This window comes from Brienomyrus brachyistius, chromosome 18 (genome assembly GCF_023856365.1).
Source record: "Brienomyrus brachyistius isolate T26 chromosome 18, BBRACH_0.4, whole genome shotgun sequence".
Lineage (NCBI taxonomy): Eukaryota > Metazoa > Chordata > Actinopteri > Osteoglossiformes > Mormyridae > Brienomyrus > Brienomyrus brachyistius.
Genome location: NC_064550.1, coordinates 4613655 through 4635625, shown reverse-complemented (window position 1 = coordinate 4635625; position 21971 = coordinate 4613655). Strand labels below are relative to the sequence as shown.

At 42.7% G+C, this 21971-nt stretch overlaps 2 protein-coding genes across 4 annotated transcripts; both read right to left on the bottom strand.

Moving 5' to 3' along the window:
• Window positions 1-94: 94 nt before the first annotated feature.
• Window positions 95-14756, bottom strand: zbtb17 (zinc finger and BTB domain containing 17). Of its 3 annotated transcripts, none has more exons than XM_048983841.1 (15): window positions 13244-14756; window positions 11770-12040; window positions 11531-11695; window positions 10149-10517; window positions 9972-10061; window positions 8752-8975; window positions 8297-8439; window positions 7885-8185; window positions 6589-6676; window positions 6404-6520; window positions 5569-5689; window positions 5357-5487; window positions 3528-3812; window positions 2909-2998; window positions 95-2620 (listed from the first exon to the last, which is right to left on the bottom strand). In XM_048983841.1, the coding sequence occupies exons 2-15, from the start codon at window positions 11972-11974 to the stop codon at window positions 2259-2261; spliced, it is 2691 nt and encodes an 896-aa protein (XP_048839798.1). In that variant the 5' UTR covers window positions 11975-12040; window positions 13244-14756; the 3' UTR covers window positions 95-2258. The 3 variants fall into 3 exon arrangements, with proteins under 3 accessions (XP_048839798.1, XP_048839795.1, XP_048839797.1); XM_048983838.1 differs by having other exon boundaries at window positions 96-2620; window positions 10149-10520; XM_048983840.1 differs by having other exon boundaries at window positions 96-2620; window positions 10149-10520; window positions 11770-12012.
• A 142-nt stretch (window positions 14757-14898) lies between these two features.
• hspb7 (heat shock protein family, member 7 (cardiovascular)) lies at window positions 14899-18212 on the bottom strand. Its single transcript, XM_048983842.1, has 3 exons — window positions 17521-18212; window positions 16360-16493; window positions 14899-15683 (listed from the first exon to the last, which is right to left on the bottom strand). Exons 1-3 carry the CDS (start codon window positions 17591-17593, stop codon window positions 15513-15515), a joined length of 378 nt encoding a protein of 125 aa, XP_048839799.1. The 5' UTR covers window positions 17594-18212; the 3' UTR covers window positions 14899-15512.
• Between the last annotated feature and the right edge of the window lie 3759 nt (window positions 18213-21971).

Sequence of the window (21971 nt, the reverse complement as noted above, 5' to 3'; positions counted from 1 at the left end):
TGTAGATTCAATGTATTAGACATTAATAATAATAAAATAATAAAATTGGAACGTCGTTATCCAATTACATTTGACGTCGTATTTAACAACAATAGTAGGTCTAGATTTATATATAAAACAAATACCAATATATCATTTAAAAAACTGTTTCAAGAATAACCCAAGAACGAAATACAAGAACGAAAGATGCTGGTGTAGTAGAGAGTTAATTATAATGGATTAATATGAAATACAAGGTACATAAAAACTAACAATAATACACAGAAGTACTTCTGAATTTAATCCACTGAAATCGCCCCCATCTGTACGCCAGTAACTGACAGCACTGTTAGCTGAGGCTTCCAAGTTACCACTGATTCTGTTTCAGATCAAATATGTATGTTCAGTTTAAAGTGATATGACTGTGAAATAAAGTAAACCTTTTAATTCTTAGGAAAGTTAAAATTTTATTGAGATACAGAGTAGCAGGCAGAGAGCGAACATTTTCAGACTCACAACAGCCACCCTGTGCCATACCACATGTGGCCAAGGGGAGCAGGAAACCGGGGGAGGGGGGATTGTAACCCCCAATATTTAATTTGGATTCAGTCATCCTCCCTCCCCACCCACCCAATAAAAATATCGATCTCTCTCCTATGCCACTGGTCAAATGGACCATAGTTACACAGCTATGTTAAAGAAAAAACCTAAATATTAGGGGCCTGTATCACACGGATTTAAGGTAGTCTGGGCTAAATGTAAGTGAACAAAGATAAAGTCCATTTAAACTGCAGTACCTTAAATCTGACAAGTTATCAGGCTAAGCTAGAAATCCTGCTCTGTGATTCAGGCCCCAGGACAGCCGCATATAATAACCTGAATGTTGAAGTATGTAATTTTCTTATTTGGAAAATTGTTTTATCCATTCCTGAATTACCATAGCATCTAACACAATTCACATATGATATTTACAATGAATAACTCACACCTATGTATTTATTTTATTATCATTTCATAAGGATATTTGAGCACTACAGATATATACCCCTCAGGTACCTTCTAGACATATCCTGAGATATACTTCTATGTGACAACTGAAAATTCCATACATCCAAAGAAAAGTGCAATTCTGCATTTATTTAGTGCACTGTTAATACAATAAATTGTCAGGCAGTGTAATGGGCGGGGAAGGAAGAGTCCATTTGAACATCTGCCTTAGGGTATTCATGTATCTTAATACCTCTCTGATTTATGCATTAAGGGTTAAGTGTCAACTGACAGGCATCCCTTCACGAACATGTTCTGGTTCCTGGTACCTTCAAGTACCTTAGCATCAGGACAGCCACCTAGCAACACCACAACCTTGGCTTACATTTACAAAACAAATCAATTTATAGACCAAACTGCTTTTTTCCAAATTAGTGGAAGATACCAGATAAAATTCTACTATTTATGTAAAATATCACTGCTGAATCTGAATAATATACATAGCATCATACTTGCTCTGTTTAATCTGGTTAAATTTAAAGTTCCAGATTCCCCACACAGGAAATTGGACCCTGAATGTGATTCAAAAACTGCTATTTTGGGAAAATATGATCTGTCAGACATAGAATAGTTAAACATTCTATGTGACAACAGGTGATTTTAAAAAGTAAAGGTTTAATCTTTAAAATGCATTAAGCACACTTAAGTTTGATGGTCAAAGTACTGAAAGAGAGAAACTGTGTTCATGGATTTCCAAATGCATCACTTCTTGTTTGGCCATTTAAAGGTATGGATTTAACATCTACCTTTATCTCAATTAATCTTTCTTTTTATTCGCATTGGGGTTTGGTTCAGAGCAATGAAACACAGATCTCCTTTCACCACACAGAGTCAGTGGTAGGCCTCACTTCTCCGCAGGGTGGGGCTCAGCCTGCCCACCAAAGGCTCTGTCACACAGACAACGCATACTCACCAAAGCTAGGGGCAACCTGTGCACGTATCACCGGCCGTCTAAAAAAATATATTAAACGGTGGAATAAGCAGCTTGGGAATCCATAAAGGAAGGAAACAGCTCAACAGTTAAATTCTGATTCCTAATTCACATTTAACTGAGGGTTGCATGACACTGACATGTTGTGATGCACAGATGACGACTAAATATCGTTTTACCAACCATTACAAAAATGGCAGCTGCTTTCATGTGGCAGCAAGCCTGCCAGCACCGGTTAACATGCCAGTCTTCGATACCCCTGACTCTCTCTGCAAATGCATGCTGAACATTCAGTCCTACTTCACTCTTCCTGGTGGGCACACTCCATCTCCACAGTCTCTGGCTCTGCCAGCACCCCAGGCTCGGATCCCGGAGCCCCTTCTGTACCTTCCCCCTGAGCCTGGGCATGGGCAGCCTCATCGGCCCCTGCCTCCACCTCCCCTTCGCCCTCCCTGGTGCGGAACAGCAGCTGGCCGCCCTGCAGGACCTGCTCGGCAGCCTGCCAGGCACCTGCACCCCCGTACTGCTGGTAGAAGTCGGAGTCCGCCTGGAACATGACGAGGGCTTGAGCGGTGTGGATGCGCACATGCTGTGCCAGCGAGCTGGCATCAGCGAACTTCTCCCCACAGGAGTCGCAGGCGTACAGAATCTGTGTGTTGGGGTCTGCAGGTAGAGGTAAGAAAAAAAACAGGCACCGTAAGGTCAGAATTTTGGCAATGCAGCCTAACATGCACAGCAAATCTGTTTCAGAGGTTCAACGTATACATTCATCTTATATTTCTTTATTTCCTTTTCTACTACTTGCATGCACTGTTGGTGTAACAGATAAAAGACCGGAATGAGTATGTATGAATGCATCATCAAATTAATATGTACATACTTGTATAAGTTTCTACGTATGCAGGTGCCCCTGAGTGAAAATGTGTGCATGCACGTTTGAGCATGTCCTACCAGCCTCCTGCACTCTCTCTACAGCCTTGGTGATCTCTGCTTTCAGGGCCTCCGTCTCGTCGGCTGACACCGACGCTGCCACAGGCACCACTAACAAAACACCGTTATAAATATTAATAAACACTACAGTCTGAATATAGGCAGCAAAATTTTATACAGTCATTTACAGAAGTTCATAGATACAAATTCACTTTCTCTCTTCATTTTTCTCTCATCATCTTCTATCTCCATTACCAATGTTGCCTCTGTTAAGCTAGGGTGTTTCTCTGTACCAAGAACGCAAAGATTGTTCTTGTCGCCTTGGCAAGGCTGCTCTTGCTGACTTGTCTCCCAAGAAAGAATTTTAGGCACAGTGAATCATGGGATTGGTCTTGTTTGGCGAGGATGCAACCGATGAATCCTTGATATTGGGGGGGGGGGCAAGAACGACATCCAGGGATTTTTATCATCCTCTGTACTTCTGTTCTTGAGTACTGAAACTGGTCTTCGGCAACCGAGGATGATGTAAAATGGATACACGAGATCACAAGTACGGTCAAATATGTATATTGAGAGTCTCCCTTTGGTCTCATTCTCTAACTGCTCCCATCTTACCCCCCCTCTTGCAGAGCTTACTGACCTGTCAACTGAGCTACAGCACTGGCAGCAAGAGCCTCAGTGGCTAGAGTGACGATGTCATCAGTGGTGACGGTAACTATGTTGACCTCGCTGTCGTCCAGCTCCGAGGGCGGCGTAGAGCTGACATGCAGCTTTCCTGGTCCTCCGCCCTCATCGCTGTCATCCCCAGCCACCACCAGCTGCTTCATGCCGGCCTTGCCCTGGTGCACTGTCTTGACGTGGGAACGCAGGTTGTCCACGCGATTGAAGCCCCGCCCACACTTGTCACACAGAAATGGCTTCTCACCTGGAAAGCGGCAGGGACAGAAAGAAGAAGTAGGGAGAAAGCAAGGTGATGATAGAAAAACAGGCAGATTTCCCAGCACAAAATAATGGAAGCAAATGAAAGAAAGTCTGGGGCATGTACTTCACTACAGAGAATAGTATCCTTAAAGGGCCATTGCTCTGCATGAAACGTGCTGCTTTGATTCACATTTGTGATTTCAGCACAGTATGAGAATTAGAGTATTAGAACAGTGAATCATTAAAAAAAATGCACACCTCCATGCGATCTAATTTCTAAATTATAACGGTTCCACCGCACCAGGTACCTTACTTTTGGTACTTCAAGAACATACCAAAAGTATGGTACTTCAAGAACATACCAAAAGTATGGTACTTCAAGGTGTTAGATTTCCATTAGCATAAAAACCAGTGCCAGCACTGAATGATATCACAGCACAAGGGAGGGTATTTTGTACTGAATTCGAAAAATGGCTGTAATATATTATAGGGCTGGACAATGTGCAATTTTAATACCAACATCGCATGTTACGCATGTGCAATTCTTAATTCGCCAGTCAGCTAGATTAAGATCAGGCTTTTCTTACTTTCAATTCTGTATATGGACATTACAGCGCAAGGAGTTTAAGTTTCGCTAAAACATTTTTACTCTGTCATAGGAAAAAAAAAGATCAGGTTTTGCCATTTTAATTATTATTCTTTTTCAAAATGATCCAGGATATGTTTAAAAATCAGTTTAAAGTTTGCCTCCACTGCTTTTGCATGAGTACTGCATGTGTACTCCGAGACAGTATAATCATTTTCATCCTTGCTATGTAAATCACTCCTAGATGGGTTTTTGAGCAATTTATGTTGAACTCCTTTTTTTTGTTATATAAATACCCCAATATTTATTACAACAAAACCACATTGCTATACTTGGAAATTTTCCAATACCGTGCTGCCCTAGTATATTATACAAAATACTTTATTTCTTTTTCTGCTATCCAGATCTCTGGTTCTTCTGACCAGATCACAGTTAAAGCCTGGGTCACTTCATTTGTCTGCGCATCCATTATTATTTTCTTAATTATTATTATTCATTTCTTACCGCGTTTATTGTTATTTTCTGAGTTCGCAACTGTTTTCAAGGCCGTGGTTTTATTGCGCTTCAGAGGCAGGCTACTTGCATAACCATTCGGCAAAGAAAGCATTTCAGGTCCCACCACAAAGTACCAAAATACCAAAAAAAGTACTCCACTGGCACTCTTGGTAGTGGAAATTCTGGTACGGCTGTTTTGGTTACCCTAACTGAATGGGCAGTTCAGCGTTTCCTTTCTGTTGTCAGAAGTTGATATGCCGCACCTGTGTTTGCCACAGTTTGCAGTTTAATGAGCGCAATAAACATTTAAATCTAAGAAAAACAAATCGTTACAGAGAATCATGATGTCATTTCTAAGCCTGTTTTTTTTCTTCAGAATCGTGCGGCCCTATTAGAGCACACTTATTACTGTGACGTACTATATGTGAACTGCGTGCTTGAGTACAGAATATACAAATAAAAATTACCTGTGTGGATAATGATGTGTTTCGACAGGTCTCCAACGTTGACGAAGGCTTTGTTGCAGACCTGACATTTATGAGGTCGGATGTTGTCATGGTGCCGGATGTGATTAGCCAGTTGACTAGATTGGACAAACCTAAACAAGAAGAAGAAAAGACAGACTGACAAACAGGACCTCAGAAGGCTGTAAAGGTGTTTTCTAGAGACGTCCACTGACCTTTTTCCACATCGATCGCAGACATACGGCTTCTCTCCAGTATGCTGTCGGACGTGGGCGATTAGAGAGCTAGCCTGGGTGAAGCCTTTGCCACAAATGAGGCACTGACAAGGCTTTTCTCCTAGAAATCACACGTGAACGGAGACACTTTAGGCACCCAGAGAATGGACCGTGAATGCAAACTATACAGCTACATCACTGTATACTATAATCATGTTTAAAAACTGCAAAGTACACATCTCCATTGTGATCTGAAAAATGTGGCCAACTCAACACATCAATAGCATTTAAATGACAATCCAACATCTACAGATGTAAAATATACAGAGCGCTCCTCTACTTACGAACGAGATACATTCGGAACGGCCGTTCATAACTTGAAAATGTTCATAAGTCGTTATTCAACGTCATTTTAAGGGCATACCCAAGTACAAAGAAGTAGGATGCTGGGAGTACGCACCCTACGCTGCTGTGATGTGGCAGTAGTGGCTAGAGTCGTACTAGGCGGAATTGGTGCGTAGAAGAAAAAACTGATGTTGCGTTCAGAAAGCGGGAGCCCAACTAACAATTTTTTCTTCGTTCGTATGTCTGAAAGTTCGTAAGATGAAAATTCGTGAGTAGAGGAGTGTCTGTACTTTAAAATAACTAAACATTCTAGATGTTGCAGCTACATTTCCATATTACTGTATTCCACAACCCCTATATGAAAATGAGGAGTGACACAGCACGGGAATAATGTGTGTTGGCAAATAGCTATAAGCAACTGTGCTGATTGTATCAGCGTCTCTGTCGGGCAGTAGGCAGGCTCAGGCTCTGCACGCGGTGCTAAGCTCACCCGTGTGGATGCGGACATGCCTCTGCAGTGCCCCAGGGTCGGCAAAAGCCCTCTGACAGTGCATGCAGGTGTAGGGCTTCTCACCGCTGTGCACTCGCAAGTGTCTCTTCAGGTTACCTGCACAGACCACACAGTGACGAATCCAGCCCCATCGTCCACACGCCCCCTTTTGGAACGCCTCATACCTGAGGTGGTGAACTGCTTCCCGCATTCTTTGCACTTCAGGGGCCCATCTGTGATGTGGATCTTTAGGTGGGCCTTCAGGTTCCCCAACTGTAGGAACACAGAATATAACAGGATTTTACAGCATCCCTGCCAGTGCCAGAGGAGAGGAGACCACTTCTGAAAAACCACTTCTGGACAGGAAACAAACACTCCAGTGAGCCCTCTAGAAGTGGACTCAAACAGCGCTTTTCCACTGCACAAAGTACAGTACTTTTGGTATTTTCGCTTTTCCATTGACTTCCGATCAAGTTCCAGCACCCAAAGTTCCAGTACCAAACCAGCTGAGGTACTTCTTTGGTACTTCAGTACTTTGGGGTGAGACTTTAAATGGTTTCTTTGTCGATTAGTTATGCACATAGCCTGCCTCGCAATACAACCGCAATCTTGAAAAAAAAAGTAATGAACTCGGAAAACAACGATTAAGTAAAAAAAAGATAAATAAATGATCTGATCAAAAGAACAGATACAAATTAGTGAAACTTAAACTGCCTGTGTTATAATGTCCACACAGAATTCAAATAAAACAAAAATCTAGCTGACTAGCAATGCAAGAATTGTATGTGTATAACATGTACATCGTCCAGCCCTGTTATATAATATAAAATACCATTTTTCGATTTCAGTACAAAATAACCTGCCTCGCCTTTGTGATGTTATTCAGTGCTGGAACTAGTTCTTACGCCAGTGGAAAACCAACACCTTGAAGTTCCATACTTTTGATGCTGTCTTGAAGTAGCAAAAGTATAGCACCTGGTACACCCGAAAAGCACCCAAAGAAGGTTTCCAGGTGGGGACAGTAAATACAACAAAGGTAGAACAGATCAGGTGTTGGGAGATGTGTCAGTTGGTCAGCTGTCTATTCACACCTCTTCTCCTGGGAGGGCAGATGGAGCCATTTGGACCCTGTGTGCTAGCTGGGCCACTCACATATCACAGGGAAGGAGTACAGCAGTGGCCCAAATTGTGAAGACATCTAGCATTTTTGGCATCATGCTTTAAAAATCACTACCCGAATATTGTAATGTTTACAATAAAAGAATGTTACAAATATCATACGTTGGACGATTAAATGACTAACTGGAGCAACAGTTGAATAAAGTTCTGCAATTTGTAAAAGTTGGAAGGGTTTCCACAATTTTGAATAATAGTGTTCATGGTTAGTGGGAGATGAAAGAAAAAGTGTTTGGAAGAGCCTAAAAAACAAACGTGGTGTTCAGATTCCACAGAGGCAGCAGTCAGGCGTGTGGTGACCTCACCTGGTTGAAGCGCTTATCGCAGTGGGGACACCGGTGGCCCTTGTCAGTGTCATGAGTCTCTAGGTGACGCATCTTGGCGGTGGGGTCGGAGAAGGCCCGCTCGCAGTAGTCACAATGGTAGGGTTTCTCTCCACTGTGCACCAGCTGATGACGCTTCAGGTTACCCGAGGTGGTGAAGAGCTTGCCACAATCCTCGCAGCTGTAGCGCGCCTCGCCCGTGTGCCGTTTGCGATGGAGGTTCAGCAGGCTGATCTGCCGGTAGCTCTTACCGCATGCCGTGCAGCTGTACGGCTTCACAGGACTGAGCCAATCCAGCCATAACCATTCGATAAAGGGGACATTCCGTATCCAGACTCAATTTGTATAAAACACATTCAAAAAAACTAAGTGACATATGCAAACAGGCACTAACCTGTGCGTCTTCTCATGGGCCTTGCAGGCCGCCGGATCAGAGAAAGCCTTCTGACAGTCCCGACAGCTGAACGGTTTCTCGCCTGTATGGATGCGGATGTGCCTCTTAAAGTTCCCAGTGTGTGTAAACTTCTTCCCACAGTCCTAGAAAAATGACCAACAAGCGAAATAAAACACAACACACATATCAGCCAACACACACTTTCACACATATTCTAAAACAAAACCAGCGGATAGTGAATTAAATCACCCAAATGAGTTATGCAACCAAAATGCATACTGACAAACCTTCATTTCAAGCAACAAACACATACTGTACATTTCTGGCCAGATGTGAATACCAACACTCACGAGGAAAAACAGGCAAAGACGAACAGACTGTTACAGAGCAAAATGCATGCTCAGGAACTCACAGATAAACACACAATCTGCACACAAATGGTCGGGGCTCCTCACCTCGCACTTGTGGGTGATAGAGCCATACACTCGGGATTCGCTGCGGTCTGTAAAAGGCCCCGAACGCAGTGGCTTCCCATCACTCCCGGCCTCTTCCCCCGCAGTATCCCCTCCTTCCATCTCCTCCCCCTCGTCGCCCTCTTCCTCTCCCCCCTCATCCTGGTCCACTTCCACATCCTCCTCCTGCTCTCTTGTCACTTTCATCCCCTCACCCGAGTCAGAATCTGCAGTGGAGATGCACAAGAGAAATATATATGAATAAGAAGCTAAAAAGGCAAATATTCAAAATGATGTCATACTGTATGTGTGTGCAGTGTTGGGGAGTAACTAGCTATATGTAATAGCGAAACGTAACCAAAGTGCAACATAACCCTAATTCGTTACAGTTTCTATAAAAACATATGTAATTAAATTACAATTACTAACCAAAATGTTGCTGACTACAAAGGGGTTACACATCCAGATATATTATATTTGGTGAAAACCTCATATGTAAAATATAACGTTATTTTTGCGGCTTTGCATCTTTTCACCATGCAGAAATGCCCTCTTGTAGCATATTTCCAGACAAGGCAGGTCACCCTTAAGTCTTTGGGACATTTCTGCTTTATTGCCTAATGTAGCCATTTGTTAGGAAAGTAATCAAATAGTAATCAAATGTAATAAGTTAAATTACTTTGATGAAGTAATCAAAATAATTACATTACTTGTTATGTTTTTAACAGGGTAACTAGTAATTTGGAATCCGGAATTACATTTTAAAAGTGACCTTCCCAACACTGTGTTTGCGTATAAATATACACTATCATCCGTGTCATAAAACCCAGGAATAAGCTGAAATAGTGGTGTGCCAGCATAGATTAACAAAGATTAAGAAGCCCTAATGAGTACCTACTGATAGTGAACCGAGGAGGGAAAATCACAACAAGCTGCCGACAGGATATCTGGCAGACAACACTCGTGAAGGAGAACGAGATGTGAACAAAGGCTATCCCGTGTGGTACCCAAAGTTATCTTATCATCTAATATATCGCAGACCTTAACATATGTCATTTTTATGAGACAGTCAAATTTATTTGCTTTATATGGGAGTGGTCATAATGTTCTGCCTCATTGAAATTACATATATAGTGAATCTGCAAAATGTGTTGACTTTAACTATAATTTGAATGATGCTATTTAAACCCAAACAAACAGGTGAGAGGTGGCATGGCGTTTACCCTGCGGGAGGGAGTGCTGGGCTGACCTCTTGGCCCGACTTCGGCGAGTACTGATGCACGATCTCTCTGTTACAGACCTGAATGGGATTTCTGTAAAAACGACATGGATATATATCCAGACTCCATCACACGCAGATACACATGCGCTTAGGCACAGAGGAAAAATGAGAAACTGACTGGGTGCGTAATCGGCGTCGCTGGGGTCATCCTGAAATTCTGGGACTTCTTTGACTGCCTCTGCCTCCTTCTCTTCAGCGTCCACCAGCCTGCGAGATGAGGTGCGGGTTCCTCTCCGCTGGGGGGGCTGGCTAGGCTGTCGTGGTGAGGAGGCTTCAGCGGGAGGGTCCTGGGGCTTGGCGGGCTCATCCTCTGGGGACCCATGATCCAAGGGCGGGGTGTGTGTGGCGGGGCTGCTCTCGCTTGTGGAGGCCTTGAAGTCGTCCGTGCTGCTCCCTAGGACCTCCTGCCTGGATCCGTCACGTCGGGTACTGGCCACCTCCCCCTGCAACGCTGTCTCCGGAGGGTCCAGCTCCTCAGCTCTGTCTGCTTCTAGGAAAGGAGATTATATAACAGGGCCTACAACTGTTTTTTTTTTTTTTGGCCAGTGTTTGGGACCCCAGACACTCCCTCCTAGCTCCCAGCCAATCAAGAACACCAAATACCTGGTACGGTTGTGTTGGGAGCTGGGAGAGACCAAAATGTGGACTGTCTAGGAGTCTCCGAGCACCGGGTTGGGAAACACTGTTTTAGAGCAATTAAGTCACATGTTTATTTTTATCACTGATTGATATATTTATTTATTTATTGGGCCAATTAGAATATTATGTGAAGACTGTCTGTTGCACTAGTTGGAATTTTCAATGTCTGATGTCTAACGTGATATTGAAATGTGCCTGAGTTTATTGCTGTGGACAATGTTGATTTCAGCTTACCTGCCATGCAGTACTGAACGCAAATTCCACCGACCACAATCATGTGATCATTAAAATGATTCTGTCTCTGATTAGAGCCTCGTTTTGACTATAAGGCCAGTAACACAGGTTAGGTAGGTAGAGAAAGAAACTTTATTTGCCCTGTTGTGTTGCTTGCACCAACAAACAGAGCAATCATTGTTCACACCAATGCAGTACGGCGGTTCAGTCAGTAGCACAGTTGGCTCACATCTCCTGGGCTGGGCATTTGAATTCCGTCTCCCATCTTTGTTATTAGAGTTTGAATGTTCTACCTGTATTGAGTAGGTCTCTTACAGGTAACTATGGTTTGCTTGTACAGTCCAAAGACATGCAGGCAGGTAAACTGGCATCTATAAATTGCACGCAGTGTTTGAAAGTATGTGAGCGTGACAGACTAGCATCCCACCCAGGGTGTTTCCTGCCTTGTGACCTATGCTGCCTGAAATAGGCTCCAGGCTCCTTATACTAAACAAACAACTGGAAGATGGATGCATGAATGGATATTACAAACACTGCACGCGTTATTTTTTCCAATGTCAGAAACACAGCCAAATTCAATGTAGCACAGCACGTATTACAGGTGCATATGATCTGCTCCATACATACTGGTAGCTTGGTGTGACCCTGGGATTGCAAAGGAACGGTAGGCAGAGCAGGCATTGACGATCTCCTGCATCTGCAGGAAGGTGGCTACAGCCAGCACGTCCTCCACATTCTGAGGGCCCAGACTCAACTTGGCTGTGTACATGAACTCCAGAATCTGCCCCAGACCTACGGTGGATGGCAGAGAGGTCATTCATAATGAAACACTTAAAGGAAGGAAGGGGGGCGAACAGAAAGCGCACCTGCGGCATTGCTGATGTCCAAGTGCACAACATCCTTCTGGTCCAGGAAAAGCGTGCGAAAGTAGGCGCTACAGGCAGCCAGCACGGCCTTGTGGGCTTTGAAGTCCACGCCGTCCACCACGAAGGTACAATCACACAGCAGCCCTTGCTGGCGCTGATGGTTCAGCTGCTCTAAAACCTTCCCACTGTGCCAGGGGAAGTCCATCACAAAGGCAGGAGACCGCAAAGGCAACAGCAGTCGACCTGCTCAAAGAGCAGAATGGGAAATCCCCTGAGCAGAAGAATCACAAAACAGATTATACTGTAGAGCAGGAATGTGCTTCTAGTTTAAGCCACTAAACAGAGGATATTTTTAATTGAAAGGACATATATGTCACTTCTGGTGAGGAAAAAGCCACAAACTCGAGGTGTCGGGTATACGGCGTAAATGCACCACAAAAAATACCCGCCTAAAAACTGCCAGAAATGCATCTCAGACAGTGGAGACGTTTGTTTATGTAATTATCAGAATCAGAATGCAATTATACAATATTAACAGAATGCCCACCCCGCAAGACACCACTGGCTGGGAGAGATGCATAACTTAAGGTTTATTATAAAATAAACATTAGGCAAACATGACCACTTGTCAGCAGTATGTGAAAGGATATGACTGTTTTGCATTTTCCTCATTGTTCCTTTGTTTATTTAACAAATGACACTTAGACAAATTATTTTTATATTACTCATTAACATGCATAATAATCCAATCTAACACAATCTGTGTACTGTAGCAGTACCTAAAACGTGTGTTTACCTTGCGCAAAACTGTTTTTTTCTGTTCCACATGGCCTGCGGAAAGGTGTTTTTTTCTCCCCCTATATCTAATTAGTTGTGTAAAGTTTCCAGCTATATAACAGACATTCTAATGATAAATACGTAAAGTTTCATAAAAGTAGATTCATGTTTATGTAGTTGCAGTAGATACATTACAACTGCATTATCTGTGAATAAAATTAAAGAAACAATGCGACACACAAACATTTTAATCGTAGGGTATCAGTTTGCTCAATGATTAGTTTAATTAGTGTTGTACGAATTTATCTTGATGCAGAAGAGAAACATCATTTAGCTACCTAGCTACAGACTAGCGTGGCAATCAGGAGAGGGCGGTGGAACTACAGAACTATTTATGTGAATAACTAGCAAAATACTCTAAAGCAAAATTCGGCATGCTAACTGAATCGGGCACGAAACAGAAAAGACATATCAACATTTCTTCCAAGGAGTATTTGGTTGACGATGCAGCGTATTGATTATGTATCCTCTATCCCTATATTCACTCTATCCGGGATTAATTCACCGTGCCTAGTCAAGCCAGATTCGGAGAGGCAAGATGGCGGGCGTGCAGAGGCCTGCGTCCCAAAATTCGTCCTTTAAGCCCTGTCCCCCTCTGGATATTTATTAGTGCGTACTGGAGACTATTTATACGTACCTGGTAATATCTCAGTAACTGGGAAAAGACGCTTCCAGATGTCGATAGGATGTTTTTTTTTATATATCTGTACTCCCACGCCGTTTGTTTCGTTCAATCGAGTGATTCGGTGATCGATCTCTCTTCTCAGGCTCGATTCACCGCCATCTTCCTCTCTCTGATCGATTGATAGTGGCCGGTAGTCTATATGTACGCATGCGCAGTTTCTGTTACGCAGTAGTGACGTTCGAAATGCAGAACGTCGAGGATCGCTTTACCCAGCTCTGGGGAGTGTGATTTAACTACAAGTTGAACTCTGTGTTTCAGTGCCAGGACAGTTTGCATAGTATTAACTATTGCTAGTTCCCTGGTTGACTTGTGACTTTTTCATGACGCTATTAAGTTACCGTATTACTTGTTTAAATGTCGTACTTTAACATAGATTTGGCATTCACGCAGGAATACTATCGTTATTCATAGGTGTTTTAATGAACATAAATATGAAATACATATGTGTGTTTGTGCATACATAATCCATTGTTTACCTGCTGAATATGTAATTTGCAAAAATGAAATTGCTTTTAGTAATGCTTCGCAATCTTACACAGTAATGGTTTCTTCTACATTAATGGTTAGCCTTGGTGGGACTATTTTTAGAGCGTGTTTTCTGTTTATATCAGTGATAATAGTCTGTGTGTCCCTGTAATGAAGCCAGGATTACAAATGACTGTTCCGTCATCCGAATTTTGATAGAAACTGAAAGCTTTCCCCAATAGTTTGGTGAATTAGTGTTTTTATGATCTCAATTTGGAACATTTTTGTCCAGTTTGACCAGCACTTTCTCATTTTGCCAATATGTGATATTATCAGGACACATAACATTAGACCATTTTCTACCTGATTATCCTGGGAAGGGTCATGTGGGGCCCTGGAGCCAATCTCAGGCTGCATAGAGCGCAACGCTGAGCTACACTGGACAATATGTGAATGTATTATATCTAAAGGGTAAATACATTTGAACTCCACAATGACTCATCTGGTGTGCTTATGTAAAATTTGTGTATAGGTTCTGATATATAATTCACTGTTAATGCAGAAATAAGCTAAATGACCTTGTTATAAGCTAAATATACAGGAAACAGTGACAAAAATGTGAGTTCTGTTGATTCCCACTGTACTGACTTTTGTTCCATTTTGTAACTTGGTCATTTCGTAGATCCAAAGATGTGGGCTTTGACCTGCACTGGCTGGGTGCTCAGCTCAGCTCCACCTTAACTCTGCCGCCCTATTCCCCACCAATCCGGAGATCTTTTGCATCACATTCCTGGGGGAGATTTATAGGCCTTTTTTTAATTTACGTGAAGTATATAATGCATTTTTATTTCACTCCTGCCTTGTAACATGTAACATCTGAGTGGTAGAAAAGGGTGTTGGTGGAAGTGGTGAGCGGATGATACAAGGCCTATTAATAGGAGGAGATACAAAGATGGAGTACCGAGAGAAGCTTGCTGACAAGGTGCGATGTAGGTTTCTCAAAATGACAGCTAATAAAAAGCAGACTGCTCAGGAATGTGGACTCCCTGGCCCCCAAACACACACACAGTCAGAATTACTCACTGTCATACACATACAAGCAAATGCGCATAGATGGGGTCTTGATGTCTGACAATAACCAATATTTTCAGCTGTTTAATATGAGGACTGAATTGTTCCAAAAAGAAACAAACTTTTTTTTGTTTACAGAAAAAAGTTATATACATGGGTAATCTATGGCTTTTTCTTTATTTCAGTTCTGAGTATCATCATTACTGATTTGGATGAACAAAGTCCTTAAATATTCCAGGGGCACCGAGCATAAAAGTAGGTGCCACTTCTGGTCTGACCTTGGTCTACTCTGTAGTAACATGCAACCTTTAAACTTTCTAAATGTTAATTTCTGTAGCTACATGTTTCTATGGACCATCATGAGTAAGACCTTAATCCACTGAAGCAGATGCTGTATTACACTTGAGCATTTCTGTCCAGTTATCCTTAATATGAGTTTAATATCCGAGGATATCTATCTTAATTAACAGTGACCAATAAAAAATAGCAAAGCCAGCCAGAGTGAGGCTCTCCAGGCTGAAGTTTGTAACCCTTAGTATATGAGACAAGACCAGGCAGTAGTACGACGATTTGCTGTAGAAGATGATGATAAGTAAGCAGGACATTGGGAGTGGGCTTAGTGTGAAGAGGGAATTAATAAGTGCAGGGGCTTTGGGAAGGGGTGATGTGAATACGAAGCAGGACTTCAGATTTTTGTCTCAGTGCGAAAGGTCTGAATAGGCTCATGTTTGGCCCGGGCCTTAACCGTCAGGGCACCATCACTGCCAAGCGATGACATCACTGAGGTGGGGTCTACGTCTTCTGGTAGCTGGCACTTGTGAGTGAAGGTGTTCATCACTGTGCCGTCTGCTGCCAGCTGGGTCAAAGTGAAAAGGGTGATGAATGAAGAGTGGATGGAGAATCGGAGGGGGGGGGATTTTTTGGATGGGAGATTAACAGAAAGAAAGGACCATGAATGCTAATAAAGAACACAAAAGGAGGTGTATGCTCCTCAAAAAGTTATTAATGGATTTTTTTTCCATTTTCTATATTTAGACAATGGAAGAGGCTTTTACTTTATTCAGAACCTGATAACAATCCCAGAAATACGGTCTCTCTCTAGAATCTCCTTATCGACAGCATGTCATTCCCCTCGCACTTGGAGTCACATCTCTAGACCTCACTTCCTCTTTGCTACATCCATGATTGGTGAATCCACTGTACCTAAACCCTGAGAATTTCAATGTAGCACGTAATTATGTCATGCCTATGTCAATCTAACCGATGAACGTATATACTGTGTAGATTTACATATTGCTCATGATGATCATCGGAGGTGGATAGTTCAGGTCCAGAAAGTAGAAATCCAGACTAAGATTTTGTTTCAACCAACCAGTTGAGTACTCTGTGACTGTGACTCTTTAAACTCAACTGGTTGGTTGAAACATAATCTTAGTCTGGATTTTTACTTATTGGACCTGAAATGTCCACCTCTGATGGACATTTATTGCCTGCTAATGGAACTAAAAATACTGTAAATGGAACCTGCTCACCTTCTCGGCCCGGACCTCAACCTGGTTGTTTGAGGTCGTAACGATGACATCCTCTGGTGAGAAGTCACTGACATCTACAGTGAACAAGTATGTGTCTCCCATGGTCCTGATCTTTCCTGCAGTTCCTGTACAGCCTGTAGGGGGCAACCAGCAATGCTTATGTTATCACTGTTTCTTGTCCTTTTTGCCATTTCCCTTATGATGTCTGCCTCATATGTCAGCACCTAAAGTGTACCTGTTTCAAGGTTTACCAGAAGAAATGATACTGGGAAAATGTGTGCTGTGATTCATTGACAAGTTTAGCTAGCTTCTCATTATATTTTTGGTTCATACTGGCTTGTACCAGACAGTCACTGATTCATAAATCGCAATATTTATTAGCATGGAGGGTTTTCAAACCTCGTCGCTCCTATCTTTAAACCTGACATTAGAAAGAATTTTTCAGTTCGGTTAAATGTAGCTACCGAGCTACATGCTACAGGAAATTAAGAAAGGATGGTGGAACTAGAAAACTATTTATGTGATAAGCAAAATATTCTAAAGCAAAATTATCTACAGTCAATTGATTATTTTCCCCCTACTGGCAGTATATATACCTTTAAAGACATGTCTGAGTAAATATCTTGCTGCTGCCTTGTTCTTCCCCTATGTGTCAATGCAGGACTGTGTATCACTAGTCACTAGGCAACAGCCCGCTTAAGCGAAAGCCAGGCGTCCCTCTGGTAATTCCCCATAGGTGAGGTCATTGCACTGGCCTGCTACCAAGCATTTCCTAGCATGATAAAATGGCTAGTCCCTCCAAGGCTGTTCCCCTCACCAGCCCTGCCTCTGAGCACTCTGGAATATGTAGCAAAACGCTATAATACTCAGCCACTGTTACATACTACTTAGGCACAGTTGCAGATAGCACATCTTGTCTCTCTTACATTTAGCAAATATTTCCAGTATTTAACTGACATCAGTTTTTTCATTGCTATGAAATTGAGACATAAGTCCTCTCAACCTTCACGTACGGCAGTATTAAAACATATGTCATGACATCCCGTTAATATTCACTACAATACGGATGTGCTCTTGTGACTAGAGGCCTCAGTCCTGTGTTACATGTGCATGACAAACCCAAGCAGAATTTAGCAAACCCTGAAATAATACAACACAAACCCAGCGTGTCCTGATGAGGTGGGCGCATGAAAGACCCAAAGTCCCCAGCAAAGATTCCTCTGCCCTTCTCCATGTACGGTGTGGTAGACGATGACGAGGAAGAAGAAAAGGAGGAAGAAGCCAGGTAGAAACTGTGCTGCGATCGAAACGCAGAGGAGTTGGTTGCAGTAATGGTTTAAAGATGCAGTCCACCTGTGGTGCTTGAGAAGGAGAGATGTTTTGCAGTGGAGGTGACAGGCAGGTGAGGAGTTCACTCTGAGATGACGCTTTTCTGATCTGGTCCAAATGGCTCCAAGAAGACTCAGCTCAGAATAAACTCCACTGGACTTGGTAACTCCTCTCTTTGTTCTCCAGGGCTGCCTTCACGACCTCCCTCTTTCTTTTCTCTCTGTCCGGCTCTCCTTCTCTTTTTATCCTGTCTCTATTGCCGTGTTTGTCCCTCTCCCTTAGCTTACAGTGTGTCCTCAGACAAGGTCAGTCTGTCATGCTTTTATATTGTCTGTGTGACTGATGAGCTTCTAACCGATATTTGTGAGTTGAGTAAGAGAGAGAGAGGATGGGTGTGTGTGTGTGTGTACTCTGGGAGTTTTTGTAAGATATCTGAGTGCTATATTTATCACGTAAGAAGAAAAAGAGAGACTGTTAGTGACTGGAAAAGTTCTGTGCAATGAGGACTTGGAGTGGATGAGAGTGTGCTCACAAAGACACTCAGGAACAGAGAGAAGAAGAGGAAGCAGTGAGAGGAAGAGGAAGCAGTGAATGGAAGAGGAAGCAGTGAGTGGAAGAGGAAGCAGTAAGTGGAAGAGGAAGCTATGAGTGGAAGAGGAAGCAGTGAGAGGAAGAGGAGGCAGTGAATGGAAGAGGAAGCAGTGAGTGGAAGAGGAAGCAGTGAGAGGAAGCAGTGAGTGGAAGAGGAAGCAGTGAGAGGAAGCAGTGAGTGGAGGAGGAAACTGAGTGGAGTGCACATGGTTCTGCTGTCTGCAGGTTCTGTGTTCCAAGCACCACACAGCCCCTACACCACATGTTTATTCACCTTTCGCTATGTTACATCCCTCTGTCTGCATTTTCACAATTTAGTTAATGGTTTAGAACATCCAGGACAGAAATGCTAAATCGTCAGAAGACACAGCCTGACAAATTCTGCATATACAACAGATAAGTACCAAAAAAAGAAAAAATGATGTTGAATGACAGACAATGATGTCATTTCCATTCTTGAGGAACTTGTAAAACAGTTTTTTTTTTGGGGGGGGGGTTATAATGGCAGTAGGACCAAAATAAAAGGATGGAAAGAATGTGATGGGGTTGGCAGGGGAGGAATGACACTGGAAAGGATGGATTATGTAGCATTTGTCAGGAGACAGAAAATCTTAGAGATGTACTGTTCTCTTACAGCCCTCCTCGTTTAGTTCGATCTCTAGGAGTAGGATATCTAATAGTACCTAGGGTAGAAAGAGCTACGGCAGGCTGCAGAGCTTTCTCTCCTACAGAGCTACTCAGCTGTGGACTCACTTTCAGTATTCAAGTCTATACTAAAAACACACTTGTTTAGTTTATATTATAGAGACTCTAGTTCTACCTAATTGCTCATTCCCAGTTAGACTAATAGTGTGAGGTGTAGAGCTGGGTGTGGATCGGTGCCATTGGCTTTGGATCAACTGAACTGTCAGTGCTGTCACTCTAGCATCACCCCCCCCTTGTGGATTGGAGTGCTGATGTTCAGGGACTCCTCATGTCTGTGTTCCCACTTGCCTCTCCCTCCTACTTATGTTGCCATACTCGCTCAGAAAAAAGGGTAAAAATTTGTACCTTTGCTTTTCTCTGTGGTGTACCCTTGTAATTGTACCTTGACTCTGAGGAACATCTCAAAGGTACAAGCAACATTAATTTACCATCAATGATACAAAAATGTTCTTCAGTCCATTTCTGTTCCTTAAATGGTACAATTGCTTATACAGTTAAGGGTACAATTACCAGACGGTATGGATTTTTACCCTTTTTTCTGAGAGTGTATCTGCCGAAGCTTACATGTTGCACTCACCTAACTGTTTGCGCTGCCTCTAGTCTCTCCTTCTTTAGCTAATTGCACATTTGACTTCCCCTACCCCTCCTAGGTTCTGCTGCCTGGAGACCAAAAAAATATTAAGATATCCTTCCTACCCTGCTGCCTGCGACGCCTCCACTACCTGTGGTGTCTTACCAGCCTGCTCACCCTTCTGCCTGTGACGTCTCCCCTGGATGCCCTCTGAAGCAGCACCAGCACCTGCCTGCCATCACCTGCCTGCCATCACCTGCCTGCCATCACCTGCCTGCCATCACCTGCCTGCCCCTCGCATTGAGACTCATGTTAAAATTGGGACAGTTCGAATTGGAACTTTGCCGTCCTGCCCATTGGACTTCCTCTGCTGGTAACGGGAGGATGGGCACCCATGATTCTGGTTCCTTCCAAGGTTTCTTCCTACTAGGGAATTTTTCCTTGCTATTGTCACTTCTGGCTTGCTCACTGGGGGTTTTGGGCAGGGATAATGTAAAGCACTTTTAGAGATGTTGTAAAAATGCGCTATGCAAATAAAATTGAATTGAAGTGAATATTATTATGATCACAAGCAAATGTTCATGTCCTACCTCAGGCTGCGGGTGGCAGTCGCCCCCCCCATTCACCTTTCTGCTCAAACCTGCTATATTCTTGCTCCATTTTTTAAATAATCTGGGCAAAATGTAAGTGAACGAATACAAAGTGCATTTCAACTGTGGCACCTTAAATCCGACAAGTTACCCCGATAAGCCAGTAACCCCGCTTCGTAGTGCAGGCCACTGGCATTTAATGAAGGTTTGACTTATCTCGGGTTTGACTTGCTGTTTAATCTGAGCTTGACCTGTCCCATTATAGTTTGTGCCACAGCTTTGTGCCACACGCTGACCTGTTAAGCATCTGTTCCTCAGACTTTTATGTTATTACTGCACTTACAAAATCTTGCGGGAAGGCTGATGGAATTGTCAACATGCATCCAGTACTGGACTACCCACAATCACAGAAATCAACTGGAAAATGAAAATTTTACATATGCAGTGCATACAGTATCACCATGTCTGAGATCCACTGCCCTGATGGTTCTTGTGATATACATCTTGTAATAAGCAGGAAGTTATTGTGGTTTAAGGTGCATTTTCCCATTTACTGCACAGATACCTTATTATGCATTTGCATACTGTGACGGTATTTCATTTAGGATATTTGACATATCCTGGTGCTCATCTTTTCATTAAACAGGACCTGTTTGTCAGACACATGTAGGTTGTGTGCGGAAACAGTTCTGCAACCTGTCTGTTGAACTCTGTCAGTGTATTTTTTGTCACACAGGGAACACAGTGTTCTGTGCTACAATCGGGCTGAACTTTAAAGTACTTCAGTAATCATCTAAATCCAGTATAGCCACTCACAGCCCCCTGCACATAGCCGGGTGTGGCATGTGTGAGCATGACTGAGATTCTATTCTTTGCAACATGAGAGTACATTCGCGCGTGCGTGCGTGCGTGTGTGTGTGTGTGGGTGTGTGTGTGTGTGAGAGAGAGAGAGAGAGCAAAAGAGAGAGAGAGAGAGAGGCTACCGGCTCTAAAATATACTGTATACAGGTACTAAGAGTGGATTAAAGAAAACAGAGAAGCTCTGAAGGTAACATTGCAGTAACATTGATCAATCACTATGAAGGGCAAAGGCCCCAAGAACAGAACTGAGCTGAAGCACATGCGATCTGGAATTAAACTGAGGTCCACACAACAAGTGTATATTGTGTTCAGAGGAGTAGAGAAGCAGACAGTACACCGTGTGATTATGGTCTTTTGTTAAGTCTTTTATTCATCAGACATTTTAATGACGAGCAGCCCAAATAACTATCATATTACAGATTACCCATGTATAGAAGTGAAAACTTCCAGAGGTCAAAGCAAAATCTCATTTACTTCTGAAATTCCTAAGCCTCATATTGGTGCTCTAAAGTACAGTATTCCGAAGTATTCAGAACCTCTATGAAGCCTTTTGTTACAACAGTAATACGTGGCAATCAGAAAGCAAGGACCACTCCACAAGTGCTCTGCATGAAGTCACACCTGAGCTGACAAGTTTGTTACTTACAGACTGTTATAAAGAACCAAAAATAACTCAGTGAGACACAGAAGTAAAACTCTACAGAGTTAATTAACTTATTGATCAAATCATGAAACTGTCAGCTGCTTCTCCCCATCCCTACCTGAACTAAACATGACCAAAGGTGTCATATACAGCTTAATATTTTATCAACAACATCAGTGTTCAAGCTGAGGTAAAATCTAGTTTGAGACTTACTGTAACTCAACAGAAAAAAAACAGATATGTTGATATGAGATATGTACTTTGTAATTTGGTGTTGAATATCTGTTGGAAATTCTTTGACTGCTAGAAGTTTGCAGGGTAA